General features: G+C 44.9%; 1 protein-coding gene across 1 annotated transcript; it reads left to right on the forward strand.

Annotated features, from left to right (window-relative positions):
* The first annotated feature begins 11,575 nt into the window (after window positions 1–11,575).
* Window positions 11,576–13,279, forward strand: LOC120987165. The gene is made up of 2 exons (XM_040415777.1): window positions 11,576–12,557; window positions 12,589–13,279. Exons 1-2 carry the CDS (start codon window positions 11,717–11,719, stop codon window positions 12,654–12,656), a joined length of 909 nt encoding a protein of 302 aa, XP_040271711.1. The 5' UTR covers window positions 11,576–11,716; the 3' UTR covers window positions 12,657–13,279.
* The last annotated feature ends 12,297 nt before the right edge of the window (window positions 13,280–25,576 follow it).

Genomic DNA, 25,576 nt, shown 5'->3' on the forward strand with positions numbered 1-25,576 from the left:
CGCCAAATGCTTCATGGCCTGTTCTGTTCTACTGTACAAATACAGCTGAGGTGCCTGAGCCCCAGTAGTGTAATGTGTATTACTGCACCTCAAAGGATTTTTTATTTTTTGTTATGGAACAATTCTGTTTAAAGATGAGTGAATTTCATATATTGAAATTCGTTCACACTTCGTTTACTGGTAAAAGGTGAATTGCGTTATAGATTCCGTTACCACGGACCATAACGCAATTCTATAACTGTATGCCTTTTAGAGGCATTCCGTTATTCATTCCGTCATAATAGAAGTCTATGGGCTGCAAAGCGGATCCATCCCGTTTCCGTTATGAAGGAGATGTCTCCCCTGTATAACAGAAACGGAACGGATCCATTTTGCAGCCCATAGACTTCTATATGACGGCCTAAAGGGCCGTCATAGATTTGCGTTATGGTCCGTGGTAATGGAATCCATAACGTAATTTACATTTTACCAGTGAACGAATTTCAAAATATGAAATTCACTCCTCTCTAATTCTGTGATGTTCGTAGTAAACTTCAGTCTTGGGCCAATGGCATCTGATGTACTTTTATTATTTTTGGGTATGTCTGGTTTCTGTTGTAGTGCAAGTCGTTTTGCCAGATAGAAGGCGGCAACATACTATTATTTATTATTATTTATTATTATTATTATTTTTTTTTAACTGAATCTGCTACAGAGGCTCCAATGCAGATGTGAACAGAGCCTTAAAGGGACACTGACAGGCCCTATAAACATATTTAGATATTCATATGCTGTCATAGGTCTTATAATGTGTATGCCAATCATTTAAGTGTACCCCCTGTCCGCATTTCAAACACTATAAAATCAACTTTATATTCATATGTGAATCACTTGCCTTTGTGCCCAAGGGGCGGTCTTTCTCCTGCATTTGTGCCCAGCTGCGCCCCAACTGCTGTTTTCTAGCGCCACCCAGCTCATTATTATTCACTGCGCTGGGCAACTTTTCCAGTCCCCAATGCTGCGAGATCCCGCGCATGCCCAATAGAAACATATGGGCATCAGCCTTACTTGGAGCTTCTGCGCGTGCGCCGGATACCTTACCCGGCACCCTCACTCGCCGGAATCGTAGTGTGCCTGCGTCCCATAAACTTCAATGCGGCGGCGCTAGGATTCAGCAGTTGGGGCGTGGCTGGGCACAAATGCAGGAGAAAGTCCGCCCCTTGGGCACAAAAGCAAGTGATTCACATATGAATATAAAGTTGATTTTAAAGTGTTTGAAATGCGGACAGGGGGTACACTTAAATGATTGGCATACACATTATAAGACCTATATACACAGCGATCAGGAAGCCGCTTCCTTCTCTGGTCTCAGTGGTTATGTGATCACAAGGGGGCTTTATTCCCCCATAACTAGGGCAACCAGTTATGTCGGGCCCAGTAACAGGAGAAATCGGCAGTAAATTTAAAAAAATGTTAAATGTTTTACAGATCTTGTAATCGCACCTCAGCTCCTAGCCCTACCCTGGCCACTGGTGTTGAGCAAAGCGAGCTTCGAATGCTACATCTGAAGTCGCTTTGTTGAAAACTTTGGATTAATACTGTATGGAGATCCGTACAGTATTAAGATGTATGGGCTCCGATGAGCCAAAGTTAGTTATTTGCTAAGTCGGGCATGACTTTGTTGAATTACTTCGTTAGTTTATTTATTTTATTTTTTTAAGTGGGGAAAACCACTTTATCTTGGAACCTAAGCAGAGTTTGGTTTCAAAGTGGTTTTCCACTTTAAAAATCAACTACCGGAGTTATTCAATGAGGTCACATGCTACTTTGCAAATAACTTCGGCTCATCTGAAGTTTTGGATGTAGAAACCAAAGCTCGCTTCGCTGAACACTACTGGCCACAATATGCACATGAGCGTACTGGCTCAGTGCCCATATTGCAGAACGTAAACTGTGGGTTGACTTGAATGGGTCTGCAAGATACAACCGAAGTTACGACTTCACCTATCTTTTGCAGAGTGTAAGCACCAACCAGTGCGTACGTTGGCTTTCGGGTCTGTACCACAAATTTTTTTTTTTTTTTTTAACAAGTTCTATCTTTTGCCATATGTTGCGGTCCCATTCAATGGGTCTGCATCTGTAAATGGAGTGCACACGGCCAATGCCTGTGCATTGTGGACCACTAATTGTGGTCTGCAGCATGGACATGGAGCCATTACAACCCTTACATCCGGATAGCAAAGCAACCATTATAGAAAGGGGACATAGTTAAAAATAATATGAAAATTAGTTGCTTGGTGTGCGATTAAGAAAAAATGAAATGTGAGAAACTGATTCAAAAAACAAACATGCTTGGTTAGGAAGTTAAAAGTGGGGTCACTAGCCTAGTCTCAAACTGGTTAATGAGACTATGTAAGGCCTTATTCACATGTCTGTGTTTTGGTTAGTGATTTTTTTAAGCCATAACCAGATGTGGCTCTAAACATGGAACAAGTGCAGATCTTTCCTTTATACCTTATGTCTGGAGAGGCTCCGATCATGGTTTTTGCTCACAATCACTGATGAAAACACTGATATGTGAATGAGGCTTAACATGTAGAAGCTAGTCGGCTCACCAGTAAAAGGTCCGATCCCAGTATGAAGCTAACTATTGTCTATAGGGATTTGTCACTATTATACAGCATTAAGTGCTCCGTTAGGACTTCTTCAGTCACAATGTTTCCATCTGTGTACTGTCCAAGTTTAGAAAGGAGAGCACCTGGACTGAACACTGACCCTTTGGCCCCTTTCACACGAGCGAGTTTTCCGCGTGGGCGCAATGCGTGATGTGAACGCATAGCACCCACACTAAATCCTGACCCATTCATTTCAATGGGTCAGTGTACATGAGCGTTTTTTTTTCACACATCAGTTGTGTTGCGTGAAAATCGCAGCATGTTCTATATTCTGTTTTTCACGCAGCCCTGGCCCCATAGAAGTGAATGGGGCTGCTTGAAAAACGCATCCGCAAGCAAGTGCGGGTGCGATGTGTTTTTCACTGATGGTTGCTAAGAGATGTTTGTAAACCTTCAGTTTTTTTTTTTATCACGCGCGTGAAAAACGCATCAAACGCATTGCACCCGTGCGGAAAAAACTGAATGCAATCGTAGACAAAACTGACTGAACTTTCAAAATAGTGCGAGTTTCACTGAATGCATCCGGACCTAATCCGTCACGCTCGTGTGAAAGGGGCCTTTAACTTCAATGGATATATTCCAATCAGTCTGCGCTGTGCAGATTTAGGCTACTTTCACACTTGCGGCAGTGTGATCCGGCGGGCAGTTCAGTCGTCGGAACTGCCTGCCGGATCCGCCGATTTGGATGTGACAAAGCATTTGTGATCCGAATGCGGATCCATCTAACAAATGCATTGCAAGAACGGATTCGTCTCCGCTTGTCATGCGGACAGACAGATCCGTCTTGTATTTTTTTTTTACATTTTTACCGATATGCGCAGGACTGATTCGGCATTCAGGCAAGTCTTTAGTTTTTTTCGCCGGAGATGAAACCGTAGCATGCTACGGTTTTATCTTTTGCCTGATCAGTCAAAACGACTGAACTGAAGACATCCTGATGCATCCTGAATGGATTACTCTCCATTCAGAATGCATGGGGATGAAACTGATCAGTTCTTTTCTGGTAAAGAGCCACTGTGACAGAACTCTATGCCGGAAAAGAAAAACGCTAGTGTGAAAGTACCCTAAAACACAGCATGTTGTATGTTCAAGTGAATGGGTCTGCTGGAGAATTGGCCCACACATGGACAAGTTTTTGTGGTACCATAAATCAATATGGTAGTATATAAGTTGAGTGCTTAGTTATCTTTCACCACTTTTTTTTTTTTCTATTTCATCGGCTTAGCCTGGAGATTGACCTCTGTAGGGGCAGGAACACAGAGTTTAAAAGGCTGCCACCCACTCTGTGTTTCCTGTCCCTACGGGGGGCACCTCACAGAGAGACCTCCTGTAGGAGGTGAGAAGACGGCAGTGTTTGTTATTTTTAGTACCTTGGGGATCGCTTATCCCTTCCCTCTAACTAAGGCCAAAATCCCTACATGCGCTACTTGTGGCAAAAGAGTGCCAGAAAATCACAAAAAGAAGCTCTGCCAAGTCTGCATTAATGAGCTTGTCAAAGAGGAGCAACCATCCATACTTATGGAGGTCAAATCAATGATTCAGAGCGAGATAAAATCCTCGCTAGCACCTCTGACTCAGCCTGCGAAAAAATCACGAGTGTCCGCTCCATCCTCCTCTGAATCAGAGGACATGGACGAAGACGCTTCCACCTCTAGACAGAACGTAAACGCATCGGAGGGAGAAATAGTGGAGGACAGGAAAAAGTTTTTCTTTTCATCTGAAGAGATGGAGGAATTATTGGGCGCTGTAAGGGCATCCATGGGCATAGAGGAGGTACAAAAACCTCAATCGGTCCAAGACAAAATGTTTGGGGAGCTCAGAGCCAAGAAATCTAAACTATTTCCAGTAAACGAAAATATAAAGGATATGATCATGGATGAGTGGACGGACCCTGAGAGGAGACTGGGGGTTCCCAGAGAATTCAAAAATAGATTACTCTTTGACCCAACCGATATAAAAATATTTAACAAAATTCCGAAAATTGACATCCAGGTAGCAAAGGTGGTCAAGAAGATCTCCCTTCCCTTCGAGGACTCCTCCCAATTACAGGATCCGATGGAGAGAAAGGCGGATTCTCTCCTGAAAAAGTCCTGGGAAGCATCCATGTTCGGTATAAAAACTAAACATAGCTGCAACCTCCGTAGCTAGATCTATGAAATTCCATTCCTCTCCTCAAATCAGCTACAGCATTTTTGGTGGATGCCTCAGCTGAGTCTGTGAGGTTTGCCGCCAAGGATGCTGCTCTTTCAAGTTCCGCAAGGAGGGCCCTCTGGATGAAATCTTGGGGAGGCGATAGAGCGTCAAAGTCTAAATTATGCTCTATTGCTTTTCCAGGGGAATATGTTTTTGATCCCGTACTGGATTCTATACTCGAGAAAGCGGCAGATAAAAAGAAGGGATTCGCTGAGGAAAAAAAAAAGAAGCCCTTTTGTCCCTTTAACACCCAATCCAGGTTCTATAGGGGGAAAGGGAAAACGGGTAGGTGGAGCTACCAAAAAGGAGGAAAGGGCAGAGGTTTCAGTCTGACAAACAATGACGACAGAGTGGGAAGAAGGTTGAGGAGATTTCTACCCTTTTGGGAAACCACGACCCAGAATCCCTGGGCCTTGGATATTTAAAAAAACTGTTATCTGATAGAATTTTCCTCAACCCCTCCAAAAAAGTTTCGGATAACCTCTCAGCTCAAAAGTTATGGGAAGGAATTGGCAAGGCGTTCTGCAGTTGATAGTCAGGTGTGGTAGTAAAAGTCCCCTATTCAAAAGAAGGAAGGGGCTATTATTCAAACCTGTTTTTGGTACAGAAGAATCCTTTCCTTTCGGACCATCATAAACATTAAGGGGTTAAATACGTCCATTGTTTACAGGAAGTTCAAAATGGAATCTATAACGTCCATCACTCCTCTAATCCAAGCAGGAGATTACATGACATCCATAGATTTAAAGGACGCTTACCATCACGTCCCCATACACGAAAACTCGCAAAAATATCTCAGGTTTGCCCTGAGAGACAGCACCGGAGTGGTAAACTACTTCCAGTTCACGGCTCTACCATCTGAATTTCCTCAGCCCCTAGAGTTTTCACAAAGCTAGTAGTGGAAATGATCTCTCCTCTCAGATCAGAGGGAATAAAAATCTTCCCGTATCTAGACTACTTCCTCATTCTGGGAAAATCAAAATCAGAGGCGTCCAGTCTCACCAACTACCTAATTCATCGGTTTTCAGAGTTGGGCTGGATAATAAATCAGAAAAAATCTTGCCTGGTTCCATCAACCAAGATGAAATTCCTAGGAGTACTTTAGATTCAAGAGCTCAGATGACATCTCTTCCTCAGGAAAAATTAACATCCTTCATAGGTAAAACAAAAGAAAATTCAGGGCCAGACCAAGTGCTCCATACGCAATGCCATGAGTCTATTGGATCACATCGGTATTGTGGTCCCAGGCTCATACCAGGATAATCCAGTCCTGGATCCTGAAGAATTGGGACAAGAAACAGTCCTCCTTAGAGAAAAAAAATATCCATCCCCATTCACGTAAGATCCGATTTGAATTGGTGGATAGAAAAGACAAATCTGTCGAAAGGTGTAAGTTGGATAAAAGATCCAGAGATCCAGGTGTTCACAGACGCAAGCGGCACTCAATGGGGGGCAAGAGTAGGCTCCTCAAACTTCCAAGGCAGATGGGCAAACGACATAAAAGCAAGATCTTCAAACTACCGAGAACTAAGGGCGATCTGGGAGACGCTAAGGTCATCCCAAAAGATAGTACTCGGAAAACACCTGAAGATTCTCTCTGACAATGTGACGGCAGTAGCATACTTAACTCCTTAAGGACACAGCCTTATTTTACCTTAAGGACCAGGCCATTTTTTGCAAATCTGACCAGTGTCACTTTAAGTGGTGATAACTTTAAAATGCTTTGACTTATCCAGGCCATTCTGAGATAGTTTTTTTGTCACATATTGTACTTCATGACACTGGTAAAATGAAGTTAAAAAAAAAAAAAATTATTTATAAAAAAATACCTAATTTACCCAAAATTGCAAATTTCCAAGTTTCAATTTCTCTACTTCTATAATACATAGTAATACCTACAAAAATAGTTATTACTTTACATTCCCCATATGTCTACTTCATGTTTGGATCATTTTGGGAATGTTATTTTATTTTTTGGGGATGTTACCAGGCTTAGAAGTTTAGAAGCATATCTTGAAATTTTCAAAAACCCACTTTTTAGGGACCAGTTCAGGTCTGAAATCACTTTGTGAGGCTTATATAATAGAAACCACCCAAAAATGACCCATTCTAGAAACTACACCCCTCAAGGTATTCAAAACTGATTTTACAAACTTTGTTAACCCTTTAGGTGTTGCACAAGAGTTATTGGCAAATGGGGATGAAATTTGAGAATTTCACATTTTTTGGCAAATTTTCCATTTTAATCCATTTTTTCCAGTAACAAAGCAAGGGTTAACAGCCAAACAAAATGCTACATTTATTGCCCCGATTTTGGAGTTTGCAGAAACACCCCATATGTGGCCATAAACTACTGTACGGGCACACAGTAGGGCGTAGAGGGAAAGGTGCGCCATATGGTTTTTGGAAGGCAGATTTTGCTGGACTCGTTAATTTACACCATGTCCCATTTGAAGCCCCCCTGATGCACCCCTAGAGTAGAAACTCCATAAAAGTGACCCTATCTAAGAAACTACACCCCTCAAGGTATTCAAAACTGATTTTACAAACTTTGTTAACCCTTTAGGTGTTGCACAAGAGTTATTGGCAAATGAAGATGGAAAATTTGCCAACAAATTTAAATTCTCAAATTTCATTTTAATCCATTTTTTCCAGTAACAAAGCAAGGGTTAACAGCCAAACAAAATGCTATATTTATTGCCCCGATTCTGTAGTTTGCAGAAACACCCCATATGTGTCCGTAAACTACTGTACAGGCACACAGTAGGGCGTAGAGGGAAAGGTGCGCCGTGTGGTTTTTGGAAGGCAGATTTTGCTGGACTGGTTTATTTACACCATGTCTAATTTGAAGCCCCCCGATGCACCCCTAGAGTAGAAACTCCATAAAAGTGACCCCATTTTGGAAAGTACGGGATAAGGTGGCAGTTTTGTTAGGACTATTTTTAGGGTACATATGATTTTTGGTTTATCTATATTACATTTTTGTGAGGCAAGGTTACCAGAAATAGAAATTCTGAAATTTCATCTCCATTTGCCAATAACTCTTGTGGAACACCTAAAGGGTTAACGACGTTTGTAAAATCAGTTTTGGATACCTTGAGGGGTGTAGATTCTTAGATGGGGTCTCTTTTATGGAGTTTTTACTCTAGGGGTGCATCAGGTGGGCTTCAAATGGGACATGGTGGCAAAAAAAAAAAAGGCCATCAAAATCTGCCTTCCAGAAACCATACGGCGTTCCTTTTCTTTCTGCGCCCTGCCGTTTGGTCATACAGCAGTTTACGACCACATATGGGGTGTTTCTGTAAACTGCTGTATGAGGGTAATAAATATTAAGTTTTGTTTGGCTGTTAACCCTTACTTTGTTATTGGAAAAAAAACGGATTTAAATGGAAAATTTGCCAGAAAATTGCTTTTTCCATTTCATCCACCATGACGGCCCACCTTGAGATTGACCCTTGACCTCTGTAGGGGCAGGAACACATAGAGAGTTTAAGAACCCCCCACCCCTCCACCTCCCCAGTGCTTTCCTGCCCCTACAGGGGCCAACACGTGGAGAGGATCCTCCTCAGGGAGGATTACATCGTTAGTTTTTACTTTGCAGGTTCTCCAGCTGGCCTCCCGCGGCATGGGCTAAGGCTGGCCAGCTTGGAACATCGAGGACCCTCGTCTCGGCCTATGCTGAGGCCTGTGGTCCTCCCCCATACCTCTCGTACTTCCTTCCCTCCTTAGGGAAGCAGTCGGGGGTGCCGGATTCGCGGGCGCGCGGTGTGCGGTATGCGACGTTCTTCCTCTGCATGCTGTGCGCTTGTGACCGGCTGGGGGAGCAGGTACGGCGAGGAGGCAGGCCGGACGCCGCACGCATCCTCTCATAGGCTCGTATGGCACCGGCTCTTGCCGTCACTAGAGGCGCAGCTTGATGACGTCAGACGCCGGGAAATTTGAAAAGGAAAGTAGACCGCGGTTCCCTCCAGCTCTTGCCTGCAGCACCGCGATGTCTGAGACACCTGCTCCCCGCCAGGAAGGCCCTGATCCCACTACTGCCAGTACCGTGAGTCCCCTTCTGGGGGGTATATATTTCAGTCTTTTGACATTGAAATTCTAATTGGCATATCTGGTTGTTTCCTCTCCAGGGCAGCAAGGAGTCAAAGCCAAAGTCCAAACTCCTAAAATGCTGCGCTTGTTCTAAGCGTCTCCCTGAGAACTACAAAAAAAGGTTGTGCAAATCTTGCACATCGGAAATTTGGAAAGAAGAACAACCAGATATTCTGTCTGAAATGAAATCTTTTATTGCAGACGAAATTAAGTCCTCTTTAGCCACCCTGACAACCCCCGCTAGTACTCCTATCCCCTCCAAGAAACGCAAGTTGTCCGCTATCTCCTCCTCTGAGGGCGAGGAGGTGGAAGTGGCTTCCATCTCATCCAGACAATTTCCTAATGAGGAACCCTTGTCTGACGGGGAAATTCCGGACGAGGATAAAAAATATTTCTTCTCCGCTGATGAAATGGAGGAGCTGCTGAGAGCAGTTAGATCCACAATGGGTATCGAGGATACCCCTAAACCTCGTACGGTACAAGACGAAATGTTTGGGGGCCTTAGATCTAAATCCCCTATAGTTTTTCCCATTAATGAAAATATAAAGGAGATGATAATGGAAGAATGGTCAGACCCGGAGAAGAGGTTAGGCGTTCCTAAGGAGTTCAGAAACAGGCTCTGCTTTGATCCGACTGAATGCAAACTTTACAATCAGACCCCTAAAGTGGATCTACAAGTGGCTAAGGTAGCAAAGAAGACCGCTCTACCCTTTGAAGACTCCTCACAGTTGAACGATCCTATGGATAGAAAGGCGGACGGGCTCCTAAAAAAATCCTGGGAATCAGCCATGTTTGGGGTCAAGACTAATATCGCTGCTACTTCTGTTGCTAGAGCAATGTATATATGGCTAGGGGAGTTGGACGTACACCTGAAAAATAAAACCCCAAGAGAAGAGATCAGAGACTCGCTCCCTCTTCTACGCTCCGCCACTGCATTTCTGGCCGATGCTTCTGCAGAGTCGATCCGCTTCTCAGCCAAGGATGCGGCTCTTTCTAATGCAGCCCGGCGGGCGTTATGGATGAAGGCCTGGTCCGGGGACAAGGCTTCCAAGGCTAAACTCTGCTCCATCCCCTTCTCAGGGGAATTTGTCTTCGGTCCCACTTTGGATAAAATCCTAGAGGGGGCAGCAGACAAGAAAAAGGGGTTCCCAGAGGAGAAAGATTCTAAAAAGAAGCCCTTTCGTCAATTCCAGCCTCAGCAGAGATCCTACAGGGGGAAAGGGAAAACTGGCCGATGGAGCTATCCCAAAGGAGGGAGAGGAAGAGGCTTCATACTCAACCCCCAAAATAGACCAAACAAACAGCAGTGACGCCAGAGTAGGGGGGCGACTGATGGGTTTTCTATCTTCCTGGAAACAGGTAACTTCAAATCCCTGGGTTCTAAATGTAATCTCTCAGGGCTACAAGATAGAATTCGCATCAGTCCCCCCAGGAAGATTCTGCATCTCACACCAGCGCAGATCAGAACTTCCAAAAATTTGGCAGGGCGTCCAAGACCTCTTGGACCTAGGGGTGATTCAAAGGGTCCCTATCCCAGAGGAAAGGAGAGGGTTTTATTCCAGCCTTTTTTTAATAAAAAAGCCAGACCAATCCTTTCGCACCATTATAAACTTAAAACCCCTAAACAAGTCCATTCTATACAGGAGGTTCAGGATGGAAACAATCCCATCCATAATTCCCCTGATCCTGAAGGGGGCGTTCATGACATCGATCGATTTAAAGGACGCCTACTACCACGTCCCCATTCTTCATCTCTCTCAGAGGTATCTAAGATTTGCTATAAAGGGTCAAGACGGATCAATCCATCACTTTCAATATGTGGCCCTTCCCTTCGGTATCTCCTCGGCCCCCAGGGTCTTCACAAAAGTAGTAGTAGAGATGGTGGCCTATCTTCGTCAAGAGGGAATTACAATCATCCCATATCTCGACGACTTCCTGATTCTGGGCAAAACAGAGTCCGAGAACCTCCGAGCTACGCAAAGATTCTCGGAATTCCTAAACAATCTCGGCTGGATCATAAATCTAAAGAAATCCACCCTAATCCCATCCAGGAGAATAAGGTTCCTGGGTGTGGAGCTGGACTCATCCCTGTTAAGAACCTTCCTCCCTCGGGACAAGGCCACGACTCTAGTGGAAAAGATCCGAGCATTTCAGAGGTCTCGCAGTTGCTCCATCCGGAAGGCTATGAGTCTCCTGGGAAGCCAAACAGCCTGCATCCCTTCGGTTGCCTGGTGCCAAGGCCACACAAGGGTGATCCAGAGTTGGATCCTAGGCATCTGGGACGGGAAGCAGGTAAGTCTGGACAAGACTTTCCGGATCCCGCAGGCCGTAAAAACAGACCTAGACTGGTGGAAAGAAAGAGGAAGACTGCTTGGAGGCCTACAGTGGCAGAACCATCCGGCAGTTCAGGTTATCACGGACGCAAGCCTCGGAGGCTGGGGTGCAAAGATTGGAGATCATCTTCTACAGGGCTCCTGGCCAGCCGAGATACGAGTCAAATCCTCAAACTACAGAGAGCTGTATGCAGTCCTGGAGGCGTTAGTAAGGGGAGAGAGTTTTTTAAAAGGGCAACATCTAAGAGTAATGTCCGACAACACCACAACGGTGGCCTATCTGCGACATCAAGGAGGGACAAGGTCACGGCCTTTGGGTGTGTTAGCAAGAAGAATCTTCTCCTGGGCAGAAGAGAACGTCTTATCTCTCTCCGCCATCCACCTAAAGGGCTGCGAAAATACGATAGCAGATTTCCTGAGCAGGAGGACGATAGATCCAGGAGAATGGTCTCTGAACAGGGACATCTTCCGGAAGATCTCGGAAAGATGGGGCCGTCCGGAGGTAGACTTGTTCGCCTCCAGAAAGAATGCGCAGGTGGAATGCTTCTGCTCCCTAAACCGGGAAGACAGACCCTGGGCAATCGATGCCCTATCGATACACTGGAATTGGAACCTGGCCTACGCCTTCCCCCCAATACCTCTTCTTCCCAGGGTCATCCAGAAACTCCTAGGGGAACCAACTACTCTGATCTTAATAGCCCCTTTGTGGCCGAAGAGGAGTTGGTTCTCCACTCTAAAACAGCTATCGCTGGAGGATCCATGGGAAATCCCTTTCCAGAAAGATGTTCTAGTCCAGGGCCCTCTACTTCATCCAGACCCCGGGATATTCAAACTGTCAGTCTGGATCCTGAGAGCGAGACATTAAGAAACAGGGGTCTTTCAGAAAAAGTGATATCTACCCTAAGGGCCAGTAGGAAAAATGTGACGTCTGCCATCTACCTAAAGATCTGGAAGAGATACTGTTCCTGGTTAGGAGTGGAGCGCCCAGACACCTCCTCCCCTCCCATCAATAGGATCTTGGATTTTCTACAGTGCGGCTTGGAATTGGGCCTAAGACCTAGTACCCTGAAAGTCCAGGTTTCTGCTCTCAGCTCCTTTTATGACTGCAGCCTAGCTAGCCACAGATGGATCAGGAGGTTCTTTAGAGCGGTTTCAAGATTGAGACCCTCTCTGAAATCAAGGGCTCCTACTTGGGACCTTAACATAGTCCTAGAAGGCCTAACAAAACCTCCCTTCGTACCGTTATCAGAAATCTCTTTAAAACACCTTTCCCTAAAAACTGCCTTTTTAATTGCTATCACCTCAGCAAGACGTATTGGAGAGATCCAGGCCCTTTCTTGTAGGGAACCCTACCTCCAGATCACCCAAGATCACATCCGTTTAACTCTCGATCCAGGTTTTCTCCCAAAAGTAGTCTCTCCCTTCCATCGGGAACAGGAGATCTTTCTACCTTCCATCCCCAGATCTGAATCTTCAGGGTCTAGTGTTAATTTACATCTCTTAGATGTCAGGGATACAGTGATCCAGTACCTGGATTATACCAGGGATTTTAGGGTTGATGGCAATCTCCTTGTTCAGTTTTCGGGGAAAAATAAGGGAAAGAAACTAGCTAGGTCTTCCATAGCCAGATGGATCAGATCCACCATTGAATATTGTTACAGGTTCCAGAATATACCCAGTCCTGATAATGTTAAGGCCCACTCTACTAGGGCCACTGCCTCCTCTTGGGCTGAGAAAGGAGGAGTCTCGCTTGACCAGATTTGCAAGGCTGCAACCTGGTCAAGCACCAATACCTTTGTAAAACATTACCGTCTTAATCTTCCGGATTCGAATGAAACTCTTTTCGGCCGGAGGGTTTTACAGGCGTTATCCCCACCCTTTTAGTTATCTGTTATGTCTCAAGGTGGGCCGTCATGGTGGATGAAATGGAAAAACCGCAATTAGACTTACCGGTAATTCCGTTTCCTTGAATCCACCATGACGGCCCATACTATTCCCCTTCCCAAAAAAAAAAAAAAAAAAAGGGGAGATATATGCTTACGAATATATCTTTTCATACTTACGTACTTTAGGATAGATAGGAGTTTAAGGGTATGGATTAATATCCTTTTACTTTTGTTCCACCTTTTCGGGTAATTGTAAAGCACTGAGGAGGTGGAGGGGTGGGGGGTTCTTAAACTCTCTATGTGTTCCTGCCCCTACAGAGGTCAAGGGTCAATCTCAAGGTGGGCCGTCATGGTGGATTCAAGGAAACGGAATTACCGGTAAGTCTAATTGCGGTTTTTTGGCACCGTTTTAATTTTTTATTTTTTACCGTGTTCATCTGAGGGGTTGGGGGGGGTATTTTGATAGAGCAGATTCTTACGGACATTGCGATACCTAATATGTCTATTTTTTTTTATTGTTTTTATTATGTTTTACACTATATTATCTTTTTATATCTCTATAGTCTAAGAGTCCTTTTTTTTTTAGTTTTTAGCCGATTATCTTAGGTAGGGGCTCATTTTTTGCGGGATGAGAGGACTGTTTTATTGGAACTATTTTGGCGGGCATATGACTTTTTGATCGCTTGCTATTACAATTTTTGTGATGTAAGGTGACAAAAAAAATCCTTTTTTTTTTTGCACCGCTTTTATTTTATTTTTTTGACGGTGTTCATCTGAGGGTTTGGGGGGTATTTTTATAGAGCAGATTATTACGGACGTGGCGATACCTAAAATGTCACCATCACCCGAATAACCCGGAAACGCATCAAACCGCAGGTCTGAATTGACCTTCGGTTTGCTGCGATCGCCCACACGGGGGGGGGGGGGGGGTGTCACAGGACATCCCCCTCGCATTTAGCCAAGGTGCCTGCTCAATGATTTGAGCGGCGGTGATAGGAAATACATAGGACGTATCGGTACGCCCTGTGTCCTTAACGATCGGGAAATCAGGGCGTACCAGTACGCCCTATGTCCGGAACAGGTTAAAGCACCAGGGAGGCACAAGATCTCAAAGTCTAGAAGAACTGGCGGGGAGAATATTTTTGGGGGCGGAAAAGAATGTATCCTCCATCACTGCTATTCATCTAAAAGGTACGGAAATTGTACAAGCAGACTTCCTCAGCAGAAGGACCATAGATCCTGGGGAATGGTCCCTAAATTCAGAAATGTTCAGACAAATCTCCAAAAGGGGGGGAACCCCTCAGATAGATCTCTTCGCAGCAAAAGAAAATGCGAAGGTCGGGCACTTTTGCTCCCTAAACCCAAGGGAAAACCCTTGGGCGATGGACCTGGGATCTCGCCTATGCTTTTCCTCCGTTGGCATTAATCCCCAGAGTTCTACAAAAGATAAGGTCCGACCCGGTAACAGTGATCCTAGTGGTCCCATACTGGACAAAGAGAAACTGGTTCCCGATATTAAGGGAATTAGCGCTGGAGGAGCCATGGAGAATTCCCCTCCGGGAGGACATTTTATCGCAGGGTCCGATCCTCCATCAGAATCCAGGCCTATTCAAATTGTCAGCATGGATCCTGAGCGCGAGATATTAAAAAGCAGGGGTCTTTCCGAAAAGGTCATCAATACCCTTAAATCCAGCAGGAAAAATGTCACCTCCGCGATATATCTCAAGATCTGGAGGAAATACTGCAACTGGCTGGGTCAGAACCCTCCGGTAGATTCTCCCCCAAACATCATAAATATTCTTGATTTTCTCCAGAGGGGGCTGGATTTGGGTTTGAGACCTAGTACACTTAAAGTACAGATCTCGGCCTTAGGAGCATGCTATTGCTATGACACAGACCTGGCCAGCCATAGATGGGTGAGAAGATTCGTAAGGGCTGCCTCGAGATTAAGACCATCCACAACCCCAAGGGCCCCTCAGTGGGACTTAGACCAGATCCTGAAAGGACTAATGAAACCACCATTTACCCCAGTACAGGACATTTCTGTAAAACATCTGACGCTCAAGGCTGCCTTCTTAATAGCCATAACGTCAGCTAGACGTTTAGGAGAGATCCAGGCGCTCTCCTGTTGGGAACCCTATCTTTCTGTGTTTTCCGATAATATAGTATTAAGGTTGGATCCAGGTTTCCTTCCAAAGGTCGTTTCTGACTTTCATAGAGACAAGGAAATCGTCCTCCCTAAAGAGGTGACGAGTACATCTGAGGATCAATATCAACTCCTGGAGGTCCGAGATACTGTCTTACAATACCTAAAGGCAACAGAAGAATTCAGGAAGGAAGATAATCTCATTCAGTTTGCTCATCCAAACAAAGGGAAGAAAGCATCCAAGGCCTCCATTGGGCGCTGGATCAGGTCCACCATATCCTGCTGCTACCAGATGGCGGGTCTTGATAATCCTACAGAGATAAGGGCTCATTCCACAAGAGCGGTGGCCTCATGGGCAGAAAAAGGAGGTGTTTCCTTAGATAAAATCTGCAGAGCAGCGACCTGGTCCAGTATTAATACTTTTATTAAGCACTACCGAATTAACGTTTTGGCTTCTGCTGACTTGACCTTCGGTCAAAAGGTCTTGCAAGCAGTTACCCACCCTAATAAATAATAGAAACATAGAATGTGTCGGCAGATAAGAACCATTTAGTCTGCCCAATATACTGAATACTATGAATAGCCGCTGGCCCTATCTTATATGAAGGATGGCCTTATGCCTATCCCATGCATGCTTAAACTCCTTCACTGTATTTGCAGCTACCACTTCTGCAGGAAGGCTATTCCATGCATCCACTACTCTCTCAGTAAAGTAATACTTCCTGATATTACTTTTAAACCTTTGCCCCTCTAATTTAAAACTATGTCCTCTTGTAGCAGTTTTTTCTTCTTTTAAATATTCTCTCCTCTTTTACCTTGTTTATTCCCTTTATGTATTTAAAAGTTTCTATCTTATCCCCTCTGTCTCGTCTTTCTTCAAAGCTATACATGTTAAGGTCCTTTAATCTTTCCTGGTAAGTTTTATCCTACAATCCATGTACAAGTTTAGTAGCTCTTCTCTGAACTGTTTGGAGATGTGGTCTCCAGTACTGCGCACAATACTCCAAATGAGGTCTCACTAGTGCTCTGTAGAGCGGCATGAGCACCTCCCTCTTTCTACTGGTAATGCCTCTCCCTATACACCCAAGCATTCTGCTAGCATTTCCTGCTGCTCTATGACATTGTCTGCCTACCTTTAAGTCTTCTGAAATAATGACCCCTAAATCCCTTTCCTCAGATACTGAGGTTAGGACTGTATCACTGATTGTATATTCTGCTCTTGGGTTTTTACGCCCCAGGTTCAGTATTGTTATATCCCAGTCAATACTCCCATTGAACCACGTCTCAGTAACAGCCACTAAATCTTTATTATCAGATGCCATTATAGCCTCAAGTTCATTGATCTTATTCCCTAAACTGCGAGCATTTGTAGACAAGACTCTGAGCTTGTCATTTCTTAACCTATGTGCTACTAGCATCTTCTGCCATTGTTCCGGGGGGCAGTCGGACTGCTGGATTATCACTCTTTTTCCCCCTTTCCTAGTTTAAATGCTCCTTAGCAAATACTTGAAACTGTTCACTGAGGACATTCGTTCCCTTAAGAGGAAGATGCAAACCATCTTTCTTGTACAGTTCTTTTCCATTCCAACGAGAGCTAGCATGAGACACAAAGCCAAACCCTTGGTTCAGACACCATTCACCAAGCCATACATTGAATTCCTTAATGCGCATCTTCCTGTTATGCTGAAGGTTATGCACAGGCAAAACTGCAGAGAATGAAACAGTTGATGCAACCTCCCGTATATCATTTCCAAGTGTGTGAAAAGCTTCCTTCACCTTTGAAACCTCATTGCAAGCCAGATCATTTGTCCCAAGATGGAAAATAACATCCACCTCCCTTTCCTGCTTTGCTTGCCTAACAATATTAAGGATACGTTGTCTATCCCTGCTAGCAGTAGCACCAGGGAGACATCTCACAACACCATTTTCCTCAAAAATCACACCTCTTATTATAATCTAGTAGTTCTCCAGGTTGAGCCTTCATGGTGGACGAAATGGAAAAACCATAATTAGACTTACCGGTAATTCTGTTTCCTTGAGTCCACCATGGCGGCTGATATATTCCCCCCTGAAAATTTAAAGAGGTGTTCTCACCTAAAGAATTATTAGGAACACCATACTAATACGGTGTTGGACCCCCTTTTGCCTTCAGAACTGCCTTAATCCTACGTGGCATTGATTCAACAAGGTGCTGATAGCATTCTTTAGAAATGTTGGCCCATATTGATAGGATAGCATTTTGCAGTTGATGGAGATTTGAGGGATGCACATCCAGGGCACGAAGCTCCCGTTCCACCACATCCCAAAGATGCTCTATTGGGTTGAGATCTTGTGACTGTGGGGGCCGATTTAGTACAGTGAACTCATTGTCATGTTCAAGAAACCAATTTGAAATGATTCGAGTTTTGTGACATGGTGCATTATCCTGCTGGAAGTAGCCATCAGAGGATGGATACATGTTCTCATTCTGTTTACGCCAAATTCGGACTCTACCATTTGAATGTCTCAACAGAAATCGAGACTCATCAGACCAGGCAACATTTTTCCAGTCTTCAACAGTCCAATTTTGGTGAGCTTGTGCAAATTGTAGCCTCTTTTTCCTATTTGTAGTGGAGATGAGTGGTACCCGGTGGGGTCTTCTGCTGTTGTAGCCCATCCGCCTCAAGGTTGTGCGTGTTGTGGCTTCACAAATGCTTTGCTGCATACCTCGGTTGTAACGAGTGGTTATTTCAATCAATGTTGCTCTTCTATCAGCTTGAATCAGTCGGCCCATTCTCTTCTGACCTCTAGCATCCACAAGGCATTTTCTCCCACAGGACTGCCGCATACTGGATGTTTTTCCCTTTTCACATCATTCTTTGTAAACCCTAGAAATGGTTGTGCGTAAAAATCCCAGTAACTGAGCAGATTGTGAAATACTCAGACCGGCCCGTCTGGCACCAACAACCATGCCACGCTCAAAATTGCTTAAATCACCTTTCTTTCCCATTCTGACATTCAGTTTGGAGTTCAGGAGATTGTCTTGACCAGGACCACACCCCTAAATGCATTGAAGCAACTGCCATGTGATTGGTTGACTAGATAATTGCATTAATGATAAATAGAACAGGTGTTCCTAATAATTCTTTAGGTGAGTGTATATATATATATATATATATATATATATATACACTGCTCAAAAAAATAAAGGGAACACAAAAATAACACATCCTAGATCTGGATTAATTAAATATTCTTCTGAAATACTTTGTTCTTTACATAGCTGAATGTGCTGACAACAAAATCACACAAAAATAAAAAAATGGAAATCAAATTTTTCAACCCATGGAGGTCTGGATTTGGAGTCACACTCAAAATTAAAGTGGAAAAACTCACTACAGGCTGATCCAACTTTGATGTAATGTCCTTAAAACAAGTCAAAATAAAGCTCAGTAGTGTGTGTGGCCTCCACGTGCCTGTATGACCTCCCTACAACGCCTGTGCATGCTCCTGATGAGGTGGCGGACGGTCTCCTGAGGGATCTCCTCCCAGACATGGACTAAAGCATCTGCCAACTCCTGGACAGTCTGTGGTGCAACTCCTGGACAGTCTGTTGGTGGATAGAGCGAGACATGATGTCCCAGATGTGCTCAATTGGATTCAGGTCTGGGGAACGGGCGGGCCAGTCCATAGCATCAATGCCTTCGTCTTGCAGGAACTGCTGACACACTCCAGCCACATGAGGTCTAGCATTGTCTTGCATTAGGAGGAACCAAGGGCCAACTTCACCAGCATATGGTCTCACAAGGGGTCTGAGGATCTCATCTCGGTACCTAATGGCAGTCAGGCTACCTCTGGCAAGAACATGGAGGGCTGTGCGGCCCTCCAAAGAAATGCCACCCCACACCATTACTGATCCAATGCCAAACCGGTCATGCTGGAGGATGTTGCAGGCAGCAGAACGTTCTCCACGGCATCTCAAGACTCTGTCACGTCTGTCACATGTGCTCAGTGTGAACCTGCTTTCATCTGTGAAGAGCACAGGGCGCCAGTGGCGAATTTTCCAATCTTGGTGTTCTCTGGCAAATGCCAAACGTCCTGCACGGTGTTGGGCTGTAAGCACAACCCCCACCTGTGGACGTCAGGCCCTCATATCACCCTCATGGAGTCTGTTTCTGACCGTTTAAGCAGACACATGCAAATTTATGGCCTGCTGGAGGTCATTTTGCAGGGCTCTGGCAGTGCTCCTCCTGTTCCTCCTTGCACAATGGCGGAGGTAGCGGTCCTGCTGCTGTGTTGTTGCCCTCCTACGGCCTCTTACACGTCTCCTGATGTACTGGCCTGTCTCCTAGTAGCGCCTCCATGCTCTGGACACTACGCTGACATACACAGCAAACCTTCTTGCCACAGCTCGCATTGATGTGCCATCCTGGATAAGCTGCACTACCCGAGCCACTTGTGTGGGTTGTAGACTCCGTCTCATGCTACCACTAGAGTGAAAGCACCGCCAGCATTCAAAAGTGACCAAAACATCAGCCAGGAAGCATAGGAACTGAGAAGTGGTCTGTGGTGACCACCTGCAGAACCACTCCTTTTTTGGGGGTGTCTTGCTAATTGCCTATAAATTCCACCTGTTGTCTATCCCATTTGCACAACAGCATGTGAAATTGATTGTCACTCAGTGTTGCTTCCTAAGTGGACAGTTTAATTTCACAGAAGTGTGATTGACTTGGAGTTACATTGTGTTGTTTAAGTGTTCCCTTTATTTTTTTGAGCAGTGTATATATATACTGTATATAAATATAAAAATATATATATATATAATAATATTATATATAAAATTAAGGCTGCACCCGCTTGGTAATTTGGAAAGCACTGAGGGTGAGAGTGTGTGGTGGCCTTTTAAACTCTCTGTGTTCCTGCCCCTACAGAGGTCAAGGGGTCAATCTCCAGGTTAAGCCATCATGGTGGACTCAAGGAGACAGAATTACCGATAAGTCTAATTATGTTTATTTTTTTTGCCCTATAGTAGATGTGATGTCTTAGGGCTTGTTCACATAGCAAAAATACACATCTGAAAAATTTGCCTTACAATCAGACTGGCCCTGGGCTTTATGCTGGGTAATTGTAGTTTGTCATGCTCTAGATCTGAGTGCATATTGGGTCAGTTCAATCTGCATGCATAAAACATGGTAAAGTACATGTCTGCTGCTACTGTATAATGCTGCAGATTTTCTGCTCAAAAAGTATCAAGTGGCAAAATGGGGTTTGTTAAAGAGTCTGTTACCTCTATATGGCCATATACAGTTCTTACATTGTCCTATAGCACACCTATACATTAATGTAATAGTACCTTTGTCTTTTTCTTTACTCTTGCAGGAACTGGAAAAACAAAGTTTAATTCATATGCAAATGAGTACCCGCAAGTGCCTAGGGGCGGCGTTCACAGTGTTGAGCCCAGGGTGCTCTGCCTTTTTTCATTGTTTCTCCGACCCAGCCTGTGCCTGCCCTCCTATTCCCTTGCGTCATCCTTCGGTCCGGCCGTGATCCTGCTCCGACTCGGTCTCCACAACCAGCTTATTCCTGTCAGAGTTCGGAGGGGGAAGAAAAGTAAGAGCGCTTCGGGAATCAGACGCGCTCTTACTTTTCTTCCCGCTCCGAACTCTGACAGGAATAAGCCGGTTGTAGAGACAGTCGGAGCAGGGAGCGCGCAAGGGGCAGACTGGGCATGCGCTGCTCTTAGGAAAAGCAGCGCATGTGCAGTTAGAATAAACCCATGGACAAGCTGTCTCTAAAGCTCCTCCATGTCGCGTGCAGCCATGGACGAACTGGCTTCACGCAAAGCGGGGCTCATTATAAAAACCTTGCCATTCCGATTTTTTTAATAAAGTATATTAGGAAACTCTCTTTTTTACCCTACCTCACACTATATAGTTATATAGTGGAAAGTACTTATATAGTGGCCAACCCCTTTAAACACCTCTTGGAGAAGTCACAAACAGAGGTTCACTTATTAGGATGATAGGAGTTTTCAATTTCCATAACCCGAATGTCTCCCACTTAGGCTTCTTGCACACGACCCTATGGCTTTTTCAGTGTTTTGCTGTCCATTTTAAATGGATCAGTTTTTCCGTTTTTTGTTTCAGTAGTGTTTCCGTTCCGTTTCGCCGTTTGGTTTCCGTTTTCTTGCGGATCGTAAACTGGAAGCATGGCATATACAGTAATTACATAGAAGAAATTGGACTGTGCATAAAATTTTCAATAGATGGTCCCGAAAAAACGGAACTGATACGGAAGACATACGGATGCATTCCTTATCCATCAGGTTTTTTTTTTGTTTTTTTTTACAGCCCCATTGACTTGAATGGAGCCACGGAACGCAATTTGCGGGCAGTAATAGGACATGTTCTATCTTTGAACGAAAATACGGAAATGGAATGCATACGGATTACATTCCATTTTTTTTGCGGACCCATTGAAATGAATGGTTCTGTATACGGACCTCAAAAAACGGAACGTAAAAGGAAAAAAGAAACGTTTGTGTGCAAGAGGCCTTAGGGTTTTAACCCTATCTTTGTAATGAATGCCTATCACCTACATGTCCCCTTTGTTATGGTTGTTCACATTGTTTCTGCTTTCATTGCACTGTCTGAACAACTTTCTTCACACTGGTGCTTTTCCTAGTCCATTGTTGTGTTTTTTTATGACAAGAATAGTGCATTCTGCATAGCTAACCCTTAATCTGGTCCGTCAGGTTTCCCCAGGATCTGTTTCAGAATGGGTCCTGTACAATGGCCACGGTTACAAATCTTAGCAGAGTCACTATTTGAAATTGAGGCCAAATCATAATTGTGAGATAATAATAAAGCGGTTGTGCAGTGGCGCATGCGTTGGCCTTGAAGCCAAATTTGTGTTTTGGCGCCAGCCAAGTATCCCGCCCTGTCAATCAACCAGGCAGGTGCGTGCTTTTTTACCTGTGGGAACAGCCTCTTACAGATGAAGAACAAATTGATACGGTAGATTATCCCTATCTGCAACACATGTTTTGTGCAGCAGAATACAGACACACAGATTCAATTTAAAGTCTATATGAATACATGAACTATATAAGATGCATTTTTTTCAGCAAATGCACTTCACCACGTGTGAAAGTACCCTTACAACAGTCATATCCCCCTTCCACCTTGATGACAGCAAACAAACTATTGTAATGCTTTAGCAACAACCACAGGATGTACAGTACAGACCAAAAGTTTGGACACACCTTTCTCATTCAAAGAGTTTTCTTTATTTTCATGACTATGAAGGCATCAAAACTATGAATTAACACATGTGGAATTATATACATAACAAACAAGTGTGAAACAACTGAAAATATGTCATATTCTAGGTTCTTCAAAGTAGCCACCTTTTGCTTTGATTACTGCTTTGCACACTCTTGGCATTCTCTTGATGAGCTTCAAGAGGTAGTCACCTGAAATGGTCTTCCAACAGTCTTGAAGGAGTTCCCAGAGATGCTTAGCACTTGTTGGCCCTTTTGCCTTTACTCTGCGGTCCAGCTCACCCCAAACCATCTCGATTGGGTTCAGGTCCGGTGACTGTGGAGGCCAGGTCATTTGGCGCAGCACCCCATCACTCTCCTTCATGGTCAAATAGCCCTTACTTTCAAAGTTTTCCCAATTTTTCGGCTGACTGACTGACCTTCATTTCTTAAAGTAATGATGGCCACTCGTTTTTCTTTACTTAGCTGCTTTTTTCTTGCCATAATACAAATTCTAACAGTCTATTCAGTAAGACTATCAGCTGTGTATCCACCTGACTTCTCCTCAACGCAACTGATGTTCCCAACCCCATTTATAAGGCAAGAAATCCCACTTATTAAACCTGACAGGGCACACCTATGAAGTGAAAACCATTTCAGGGGACTACCTCTTTAACCACCTCCCGACCGCCTAACGCACGGATGCGTCCGGAAGGTGGTTGATTCATTCCTCCTGGACGCATCCGTGCGTCATCTCGCGAGACGCGAGATTTCCTGTGAACGCGCGCACACAGGCGCGCGCGCTCACAGGAACGGAAAGTAAGAGAGTTGATCTCCAGCCTGCCAGCGGCGATCGTTCGCTGGCAGGCTGGAGATGTGATTTTTTTAACCCCTAACAGGTATATTAGACGCTGTTTTGATAACAGCGTCTAATATACCTGCTACCTGGTCCTCTGGTGGTCCCCTTTGTTTGGATCGACCACCAGAGGACACAGGTAGCTCAGTAAAGTAGCACCAAGCACCACTACACTACACTACACCCCCCCCCGTCACTTATTAACCCCTTATTAGCACCTGATCACCCCATATAGACTCCCTGATCACCCCCCTGTCATTGATTACCCCCCTGTCATTGATCAACCCCCTGTAAAGCTCCATTCAGACGTCCGCATGATTTTTACGGATCCACTGATAGATGGATCGGATCCGCAAAACGCATCCGGACGTCTGAATGAAGCCTTACAGGGGCGTGATCAATGACTGTGGTTATCACCCCATATAGACTCCCTGATCACCCCCCTGTCATTGATTACACCCCTGTCATTGATTTCCCCCCTGTAAAGCTCCATTCAGACGTCCGCATGATTTTTACGGATCCACTGATAGATGGATCGGATCCGCAAAACGCATCCGGACGTCTGAATGAAGCCTTACAGGGGCGTGATCAATGACTGTGGTTATCACCCCATATAGACTCCCTGATCACCCCCCTGTCATTGATCACACCCCTGTCATTGATCACCCCCCTGTAAAGCTCCATTCAGACGTCCGCATGATTTTTACGGATGCACTGATAGATGGATCGGATCCGCAAAACGCATCCGGACGTCTGAATGAAGCCTTACAGGGGCATGATCAATGACTGTGGTGATCACCCCATATAGACTCCCTGATCACCCCCCTGTAAAGCTCCATTCAGATGTCCGCATGATTTTTACGGATGCACTGATAGATGGATCCGATCCGCAAAACGCATCCGGACGTCTGAATGAAGCCTTACAGGGGCATGATCAATGACTGTGGTGATCACCCCATATAGACTCCCTGATCACCCCCCTGTAAAGCTCCATTCAGATGTCCGCATGATTTTTACGGATGCACTGATAGATGGATCCGATCCGCAAAACGCATCCGGACGTCTGAATGAAGCCTTACAGGGGCGTGATCAATGACTGTGGTTATCACCCCATATAGACTCCCTGATCACCCCCCTGTCATTGATTACACCCCTGTCATTGATCAACCCCCTGTAAAGCTCCATTCAGATGTCCGCATGATTTTTACGGATGCACTGATAGATGGATCGGATCCGCAAAACGCATCCGGACGTCTGAATGAAGCCTTACAGGGGCGTGATCAATGACTGTGGTTATCACCCCTGTCATTGATTACACCCCTGTCATTGATCAACCCCCTGTAAAGCTCCATTCAGATGTCCGCATGATTTTTACGGATGCACTGATAGATGGATCCGATCCGCAAAACGCATCCGGACGTCTGAATGAAGCCTTACAGGGGCATGATCAATGACTGTGGTGATCACCCCATATAGACTCCCTGATCACCCCCCTGTAAAGCTCCATTCAGATGTCCGCATGATTTTTACGGATGCACTAATAGATGGATCCGATCCGCAAAACGCATCCGGACGTCTGAATGAAGCCTTACAGGGGCGTGATCAATGACTGTGGTGATCACCCCATATAGACTCCCTGATCACCCCCCTGTCATTGATTACACCCCTGTAAAGCTCCATTCAGACGTCCGCATGATTTTTACGGATCCACTGATAGATGGATCGGATCCGCAAAACGCATCCGGACGTCTGAATGAAGCCTTACAGGGGCATGATCAATGACTGTGGTGATCACCCCATATAGACTCCCTGATCACCCCCCTGTCATTGATCACCCCCCCTGTCATTGATCACCCCCCCTGTCATTGATCACCCCCCCTGTCATTGATCACCCCCCCTGTCATTGATCACCCCCCCTGTCATTGATCACCCCCCTGTCATTGATCACCCCCCCTGTCATTGATCACCCCCCCTGTCATTGATCACCCCCCCTGTCATTGATCACCCCCCCTGTCATTGATCACCCCCCCTGTCATTGATCACCCCCCTGTCATTGATCACCCCTCTGTAAGGCTCCATTCAGACATTTTTTTGGCCCAAGTTAGCGGAATTATTTTTTTTTTTTCTTACAAAGTCTCATATTCCACTAACTTGTGTCAAAAAATAAAATCTCACA

Source organism: Bufo bufo, chromosome 1 (genome assembly GCF_905171765.1).
Source record: "Bufo bufo chromosome 1, aBufBuf1.1, whole genome shotgun sequence".
Classification (NCBI taxonomy): Eukaryota; Metazoa; Chordata; class Amphibia; order Anura; family Bufonidae; genus Bufo; species Bufo bufo.